The 9346-nt window shown below is 44.0% G+C and overlaps 1 protein-coding gene across 2 annotated transcripts; it reads left to right on the forward strand.

The window, feature by feature from the left end:
• The first annotated feature begins 5247 nt into the window (after nt 1-5247).
• LOC112568715 lies at nt 5248-9018 on the forward strand. 2 transcript variants are annotated; one of them, XM_025246166.1, is made up of 6 exons: nt 5248-5350; nt 6438-6518; nt 6708-6758; nt 7120-7191; nt 7477-7539; nt 7851-9018. In XM_025246166.1, the coding sequence occupies exons 1-6, from the start codon at nt 5347-5349 to the stop codon at nt 8153-8155; spliced, it is 576 nt and encodes a 191-aa protein (XP_025101951.1). In that variant the 5' UTR covers nt 5248-5346; the 3' UTR covers nt 8156-9018. The 2 variants fall into 2 exon arrangements, with proteins under 2 accessions (XP_025101951.1, XP_025101952.1); XM_025246167.1 differs by lacking the exon at nt 7120-7191.
• The last annotated feature ends 328 nt before the right edge of the window (nt 9019-9346 follow it).

Consider the following 9346-nt stretch of genomic DNA (forward strand, 5'->3'; position numbering starts at 1 on the left):
TGACAGCGAGAGCACACATGTGCTCAGGTACAAAGCTACCCGACCCCCATCTCCCCACCCCGACTCCGGACCGGCCACACCCGTCTGACGTCAAGAATCGACACGCTCCGCGAAGCTGGTCACGACACGCCGGTCACGAGAAGTCACGACAAGTCTCGTCACAGTTCACTGACGGCCTGGCGGGACTGATTAAGTCGGATTAGCGTAGCCAGAGGTTGCCAGGGCGACAGAACGAAGAGACCAAGGGGTTGGGGAGACGTGTAAGCCGTGTAGGGGGCGCCAGCGGCACGTGCTACCAGCCAATCAATATGCGCATGCGTGCCACCATCCCCTACCCCCGGACCTTCCCGTTAGCCCGTCCTTAGAGGAGACGATGCCTCTACCTCCAGTGTCCTCCACCACCCGACCTCTTCTTCCGGTTGCTGAGCCAGCGCTAACCGCCGCTAAACGGCGACCGGAAACGTCAGAACATCACAAGGTCATGAAGGTCAGACTAACCACAGGCACGGACACGCTGACATGCACACAGTCACACACACACACACACACAATGCATATACAAGTACATGCACACTCAAACACATAGACATACAGGCACGTGTACACTAACATCCACACTAACGCCCTCAGACACAAACACTTTAGTCCTCTTCGTACCTCGGGGGTACATGACATCCACTAGAGACCTTCACCTTTGTCTGTCAGCACCAAGTTCAGCCAATGTTGTTCCAGGACAGTTTCTGGAAAGTTCTCTCTCTACTGACCTTCGCCATGTTTCTTTTGGTCATCCACCCTTCCTCTCGCCATCAGCCAGACACAAACTCACCTTTACACAACACGATTGTATACTATGTGTGTAGTTTATAAATACACATTACATACATTCACAGAAATGCCTATGTATATTCTATAAATAGATTACATATTTTACAGTTTATAAGATTTTATGTGCTGGATGTCTGCGTCACAAACTAATATCCCTTGACTGCTGGCAGATGATTTTCTCCATTTACCTGCTAAAACGAGGCATGAGACGACACAGCTTCCGGTTCATTCACATTCATTGTTTAGGCTCGCCGAGACTAACAGCAGATCAAGAGGCTAAGTGTTGGTCTTGGCAGACAGACAGCAGTCCAGTTGTACATGTCTATGATTTATCTGCACGTATAAGCTCAAGAAACCAGTCTTAGAATAATTAATAACAATATTTTCATGCATCTTTGGCAGGCGAATTCTCGTACCAACATCCATCATTCACTCTTCTCTCTGTCGATGTCTGTCCATACAATTAAAAAAACCAGGAATGCAAAAGCAAGAATTTCCTTCGCGCCCGCCATTACGACGAGGAGATAAACTGTTTAAGACAAAAACTGTCTAAGACAAAAAACTGTTTAAGAAAAAAAACTGTCTAAGACAAAAACTGTTTAAGACAAAACCTGTTTAAGACAAAACCTGTTTAAGAAAGGTCCATGCACGCCGGCCCAGGCATCATCCCGCCACAGCTTCCCTCGCTAAACCACACGACCCTCCGAAATCTGCCCATAAATTGCTCTCACTCGCATCACATGCAGTTGACCTGCAAGCAAGCCGCTATCTCCCGTCTCTTTACATCATCGGAAATGTGGACACGATGATAACTGCAATAAACGGCTATAAATAACTGCATCCCCTGCACACCGCCATGCCCATTCCCCTCCCTCCTTCTTCCCTCCCTCCTTTGGTTAGGACCTGCGCCCGTAACATAAAACTGTGTCTGAATGAAACATTTTCTACATTTATGGTAATTCCCGTCTGCGCCAATCGTTTTAGTGTCGTGGAGTTGACTAAGTGCTCGGCAGAGTTCGTCTGTCGTTGACTCTTTCAAAGCCATCAGCACCTTAATGAGGACCGCGGCGAATGTTCCTTCAAAATTGATTCTCTCTCGGTTATGTGCTCTTGTTGGTGTTTGAGTATAGTTTTACTTGCATCCTTGCATCGCTGTACCCGCTTGGCTTTCAAATCTGTCCGTTATGTTTGCTTGCGCTGCTTTGTTTTCTGCACAATTTTGTAAATGTTATTTCAAAGAAAACAGGTTTTTTTTTAAGAAAAATGTCTTGATTGAATTTTATCCACACTCCGAAATTTTAAAAGAGATTTTTGTTTTTGGAATGAAGGAAATGTTTTGAATTAACGAGGAGATGATGAATGCATGTACATGGCAGCACTCCCTTCCCAGTAATTAAAATCAGAATAGAAAGAAAGAGGGCAGATTGGTCGGTGGGGACAGGAGGTTTGTTGATTGGTGTACTTTGAGTACAGTGTCGGGTGCACTGTTTGTTAGTTTAGGAGTCTGTCTCACTTGCCCACAGTGCACGTTAATTCATGTGGGCCTCCGTCCACACAAGTCTGTCTTGTGAACAGTTCACTTTAACCATGCTGGCCTCTGTCGACACGAGTATGTTTTGTCCATTAAACACTTTATTTCATGTGGGCCTGTTGGTCTGTGTTGTCTTGTAAACAGCTACTTCATCATGTGGGCCTCTGCCGACGTGGCGCTGGGATCACGTGACCAGCATCATCGGGGGGTTGTTGCTCAGCCTGGCGTGAGTCACGTGGACGTAGGTGAGTACTGCCTACTGTCACGTGGACACAGATCGGTACTGAGCACAGCCGAGGTTTCAGTCACGTGGATTCGGGACGGCACTGCCAAGACTTATGTCCTTACACACACTGACCACTTGACACTTCCAGCCGGCAGTGTGTTTGTGTTTGTTTCTGTTCGAAATCTTTTACTTGACACGTCATCAACATTCTTTTATGATATACTGTTCCCGTTTTATCAAAATTTTAAAGGATATTATCTCTTTAGCCAACCGCCACGATTAGTCTTGTCATTATGTACACATTATCACACACACATTACTGTGTGATTTATAATTTTGGTATACGTCCCTCACCACTGCCTCGTCTTGCTTTGTACTGCTTCTCCTTACCTCTAACGGTCTACCCTAACCCTGCCTCGCCTTGACTAGCCCCGAGTTGAACAGGCTTTTCCTTGCCTTGCCTTGCCTCTGCCTTGCTAGCCTCGAACTGAATGTATCTTTCTTTGCCTTTCCTTGCCTCACTTCAATTAGCTTGCATCAACAGTGATTTCTTTTTTGTAATTTCTTCCCTCGCCATGCTGAACTTTTCCTCGGTCTTTCTTTCCTCGTCACGCTTCGACCTTCCTGACCCAAAGCATTCCCTTACTTACCTTGCTTTCACTCGTGGCTTCAGTTGCATTGCATTACCCTTTCTTTCCTTACATTCATTACCCTTCCTTGCCTTGCATTCATTACCCTACTTTACCTTGCATTCACTCCCTTCCTTGCCTTGCATTCATTACCCTTTCTTGCGAGGCATTAATTACCCTTCCTTGCCTTGATTTCATTATCCTTCCTTGCTTTGTTTCAATTACCCATCCTTCCCTTACATCCAGCAGGGCTTCTGCTTACGCAAAAAATTGCGTACAGTCGCATTAAAAGTTCGGAGGACCCCTTCAATTTTCGTCAATGGGGTCTCCTCCAAATTTGGGCGAAGAACAGGGACCCCTTAAAAATCTGAAGAAAGGGTCCCTGGGACCCCAAAGAATTTAGCCTTAGCAGAAGCCCTGATCCATTACCCATCCTTGCCTTACATTCATTACCATTCCTGCTTTTCATTGCATTACCCTTACTTGTCGTGCATTATCCTTTCTTTTTGCATTGCATCCATTACCCTTCCTTGCTTTGCATTCATTACCCTTCCTTGCCTTGCATCGTGTTGCCTCTCCTGGCCTTTCTGGCCCCTAAGCGTCTACTGTACTTACCTTGCATTGGCGCGTGCAAACAGGAAGCTGGCTGGCAGGCGAGATTTGGCCAATCACATGGCTGCACGAGTCCCCGCGGGGCGGACACGACTGTTTATGGTGTGAATTTAAGCTGATCGATTCCCGGCCCGGCCAAAAGGAGCGTTTTTTGCACGTGCAGAAAGTTCAATCCCATTGTGCGCGTGCGTGGAGACGAGTAAATGGGCGAACATGAAAGAAACCCAAACTTTGAAAAATCTGTAATTATTTGCAGCTTTTAAACAGATTTGTCTGTGAAACTTTAGGCTCTACTCGCTGCACGGAGGATGTTTTAAATTAGTTCACAAAGTGGATGTGTGTAGGTAACCTCCCGTCATTCACCCTCCTTGTGTGATGTGGATGTTCTTGTCTTAAAGAATAACTGTGTTAAACCTTTGGTCTCAATAGTTTATACATTTAAAACACTATAAATAGATGGACACGTCAAGAAATAATTGAATCTTATTGAATCCTTATTCCTAGGTATTTTTACAATAATGTAAACACATTTACCAACATAGTTACACAGTTACACCATTATTAGCACACACAGACACAGACACTGATGGGGTGGGAACATTGCAAAGCAAGGACAGACACAAGTTGAACAAGAACATGACGAGGGCAGCAGTGGGTGTGTCTGGGAGAAGACAGAACAAACATAGAGACGATGTATGACAGGACTGCCATCAACAAACTGCAATTTTAGCAGAAGACTCGAAGAAATTCGACATCAAAAATATAGACAGGAGGGGAAGGTTTAGAGTTCTAGACAAAGATATAGAAGTGGAAGGTTCAGAGGTCAAGACACACAGACAGAAGAAGGTTTAGAGCTACCAGAGCTCGAACCATACACATTGGTGTGCGTGTCGGTACCTTGTGTGTGTGTATGGGTTGTATGGACATGTGTGTGTGTGTATGTTTGTGTGTCTATAAATGTTTCACTACCAGTGTGTTTGTGTGCTTGTGCAGTAAGTAACAGACAGAGAGCTCAGTGTGCTATTTTCTGTAGGTAGGTTGCCCAGTACATTTTGTGAAGTTTCCACTGTCGTCCAAACCTTTGCCCGATGCTGAAATCAGACACCTGTTGCCACGTGTAGTTCATCCACTGGAGTCTTTGTAGAAAATAGTTTTGGGTAATGTTGGGGAAAACCAACCGCGAGCTGTTGAAACTGGAGCCACCTCGGGTGGGGGTGACGTGGCAGTCGTCTCGCTGTCCCATTCCCCACAGGGGGGGGGGCCAGTCGAAGGGGGTGAAACCCTAACTCCGCCATTCACGTACGGCTGGGGCCGGGTGGGGGGGACCATAAACTGTCCAGTAAATAGGTGTTACACGTGGCGACCGGAAGAAAGAAAGGAAGTTTGGTACAGAGGAAGAATCCTCACTTTTCCGGGTGGCTGACGTGAGTGGCACAGAAGGACAGAAGGACCGTCTTGTCTCCTCGTCTCAAACACATTTCCTCGGGACATCCTGTCGCTAAGTCTTCTTCCAAACATCATCGATGGGTGAGTTGTTTTCATCACTCCGTGTTCATCTGCAGTTACTTATTTTAGTCATACAGTCTTGATGTCCAAGTGAGTGATCTTATTTCAAGTCAACTGCCAATCGAAGATTCACGTGACCGATAGGCTTGATTTTTCTTAGCTTCATGACGAGACGTTTGGTGTCGCTGCTGTACCTGATAGTACGCTGATATATTCAAAATATTTATACCACGACGGACACTAGTTCATGATGCTATATTTCAGTACCTGTATGTGGTCAGACACTCAGTTTCGCTGCTGTTCTTCCGAATAGTACTAAATGCCCTTTACCCAAAGGTTGTTCCGGAGTTTCGGACAACAACCTCATTCCCTACAAGAGGCGCCAGCAGTATACACCTGACAACCTTCTCAAAGTTAGTTTCAAAGTATGGTCAGTGGTCCGCGGCTGACAGTCGTATATGTCAGCAAAGTTTTTAAAGGGATGTCCTCGCAACCATTTTATTACAAAGAACGAGGTAGGTAGTTTATACTACTACTGTCACAGAAGTACATTTAGTTTAGAATTGTAATGAAACGAATGCTGCAATTTAAATTTGAAATTCATAGTACAGACTGATTTTTAGACCTTGGTGCAGTTGGTGGTCCGCCATATTTTTTACTGAAGTAAAGTGGTCCGCGGTCCGAAATACTTGAGAACGAACTCACACCAACACGACGACCTTCTCTCTTTCAATACTAAAAAAATAACAACTATAGTACACACAACTGTCTTGTCTCAGCAAAACAACTCAGTGACAAGAACTGTAGAAACCATGAACTGAGAAAGCAATGATGTGGACATAGTTCACACTGTGTTGATAAGTTATTGTCAAATTATTATTATTATTATTATTATTATTATTATTATGATGTTGACAATGAGCACTGCTTCCTTGCTACGTGTCCTGTGTCTTGAGTACATGTCCTCGCTACGTGTCCTGTGTCCTGATGCTGTGTCATTCACTGCAGTGTCCACGGGAGGTCAAGAGGTCATTGTCACAGGTCAATGTGTACTCAAGTCAGTGTCAGACAGTATGTATGTCTATCTTCTGTCAATGTCATGTTCCAGGGTTCACAATGACCATCACGACCCTGGCAGTGTTAGTGACATTGACCTTTGGGTCAGCAGCTGACAGCCAGCAAGAGTCAGGTCAGTACAATGGCAGTGAACGAGGTCAGAGTAGTGCACTTACCTATCAAATATTTTACAACAGAGCTGAGCTGCGTTCATTGAGACCACAATACCTTTTCATAGATTGTTTGACTTGGTGACGTGTACACATGATTGTGTTGTGTGTTTGTTTGTGTGTTTGTTTGTGTGTTTGCTGAATGATTACAGCTGACGACTGCGCTTTGAAGTCGGACTTGCAAGCCCTGAATACAACGATTGGTAAGAGAGAGGGAGTGTCTGTCTGACACTTGTTTATTAGTTGTTTGTTTGTCCTTTTGTTGACTGGATATGTTGACGTGTTTGTAAGACAGAGAGAGCAAGACAACCTGCTGTGAGTGCGTACTCTAGACTCTAGAGACGAGAATGATTGTCACCTGAATATTTTCGGCGAAACAACAAAGAAAGAGATTGACGGCTTCAGAATAGAATGTTGATGGACTGAGGCGTGAATACTGCGCGTGGACTTGAACGTGTAGTGTGTATGATTATTGTTATGTGTGTACATGTGTTTCTTATTTTAACTATTAGGTTTTTATTGTTAGTATTGTTGTGAATATGGCCTTGACCTGAATGATTGCAGCCGGCGACTACGCTTTGAAGTCGACCGTCGGAAAACTTCAAACAGACCTACTCGCCCTCGACACAGAGATTGGTAAGAGAGAGAGAAGGTGTCTTGTGGTGAGAATCAGGTGTGTAAGCAGTGTGACTGTTTGACCTGGTGACCTGTACACATGCTTGTGTGTGTGTGTGCAGGTGAGAGACAGAGTACGCGTGTGTATGTGTATCAAGTTAACACTCTATGCTGTTTGTTTGTTGTGTTTGTTTGTTTGTGTGTGTATGTGTGTACTAACCAAGTCTATGTTGTATAGTTATTTCACATTTGAACATTTTATTTATTTTAACATTTGAACCCTGACCCTGACCTTCCTGACCTCAGATAAGGACTGCGCTGTGAAGTCAACCGTGACAGCGCACATGGAGGCCTTGAACACAACCATTGGTAAGACAGTGAAACTGACTGTTGACATTGATACTTATTGTGATTGTTCTTTGGTGAATGTTTGGTTTCTGTGTGTAGTGTGTACATGGGATGTATAAATATGTCTGTGTGTATGGTGTATACATAGGATGTATAAATATCTGTGTATAGTGTGACCTGAGTGTGTGTAGATAGTGTGTAGATGGAACAAGAGATACTGCTTTGTTACACGTGTATATAAGCTTAGGTGTGAAACGAAAATACTTGAAGTTATTTGAAAGTGTACTAATAGATAAACAAAAGTAGTTTCGAAAGTTTCCTTCATTTTTCAGGTCGTGACGAGAAAGCAGTTTCTTTCCACGCTGTAGGCAATGCTGATATTGATGAGAAAAGCGTGGTCAAGTTCGAGGATGTGGTGGAGAACCATGGCGATGGCTACGACCCGTCCACCGGCTGCTTCATGGTGTCTGTGCCCGGTGTCTACATCCTCTCCTTCACACTCTCCTACCGCAAGAAGGAGCAGGGCCACGCCGACTGGTTGGCTCTGGGCTACTGGTATAAGAATTCGTCGTATCACCTGATTCTCTACACCTTCCTTCAGACAGACGAGGGTCGGCAAGCATCACATGCGTCGTGACCCTTGAACCCGGACAGATGGTCCATCTCTACGCCTACGGCAAAATATCGGTGGATGGAATCTTCTTTGGGCTGCTTATCAAACGTCTCTAGACATTACAATGTCTTTGAGTTATGATGTTGTCATTACAATGTCTTTTTTTTAATATTTAACATTTATTTTCCATAATCACACTATAGACTTAACACGTTATATACGTAAACAATTTGTACTCATTGCAAGATAACAAACAGATAAAGTAATGCATGTCAACATGTATGTATACAAGTCACTCTTTGAATTCTGGACAAGTTGCATGTTAAGGTGGCCTCTGTTTTCTAATTCTTTCCTCTTCCATTTCCAAGTATGCATGGAAAAGTTCAAGTTTATATCTATGCTGCAATATCCCAATGAATGGGGTATTTTTTTTTAATTTGTAGAATTATATTATGATTTATCAAGCAGTAAGATTGAGTCCAGTACAGCATCTGTCTTCAAGTTATTACTGCATCCAAAAAAAACAATGTATTCACTTAAAATCATCTTTGTCACAATCCCACAGCTGTTTGACAGGTCATTTTGAAAGTTTTGCCGGAAATCTTGGGTTTATTTACATCTACAGTCATCACAAACATCGTCCTTCTTTAGCCCCATGGTAAATAAAGTTATTTTTGTCCCCAGTATTCTATTCGTGACTCTGGTTCGAAGCCATTTCAATCTAATATCTTTAACTACTTTTCTGAAGATAATGTACATTTTACATACATATAATTATCACTTCTTTTAGTAATGTCACCCTACACACCTCATCGTGTGCAACAATATGTTATGTTCGTCTTACCGACGATCATCGTAAATAAACATCTTTTACCCAGGAAAGGCAACGCCCGAAAAATTCGCCTTAAGAACTTGTTTTTGTCCCTCCCCCTGTCACATGAAAGGCGAGGTGTTGCTGTACGAAAGGAATGTGAATGAAGTGGAGTTTAGTTCTGTTTAAGCCGGGGTTTATTCCTGCATCAGCCATCAAAAGCAGACAAAAAGTCTTTTTTCCGGCTTCCACCCTAAAGCAGCCGAGACCGTGGACTGGTGAAGAATGGAGTGAGAAATAACGAGGCCCCTCGTTTCTTGTGTTTAATTAAATGCAACGTTTCCTGCCCTCGCCAGACGAGGACCCGCTTGTTGTCACAACGGCTCGTGCCGTGCCAGGGGGAC

The sequence above is a fragment of the Pomacea canaliculata genome, linkage group LG7, assembly GCF_003073045.1.
Source record: "Pomacea canaliculata isolate SZHN2017 linkage group LG7, ASM307304v1, whole genome shotgun sequence".
Taxonomy (NCBI): Eukaryota; Metazoa; Mollusca; class Gastropoda; order Architaenioglossa; family Ampullariidae; genus Pomacea; species Pomacea canaliculata.

Excerpts from the sequence above, each read along its gene's own strand:
- LOC112568715 (XM_025246166.1), top strand. Across the intron at positions 6,519-6,707 it reads TGACAGCCAGCAAGAGTCAG|CTGACGACTGCGCTTTGAAG; the intron begins GTCAGTACAATG and ends GAATGATTACAG. Across the intron at positions 7,540-7,850 it reads GGCCTTGAACACAACCATTG|GTCGTGACGAGAAAGCAGTT; the intron begins GTAAGACAGTGA and ends TTCATTTTTCAG.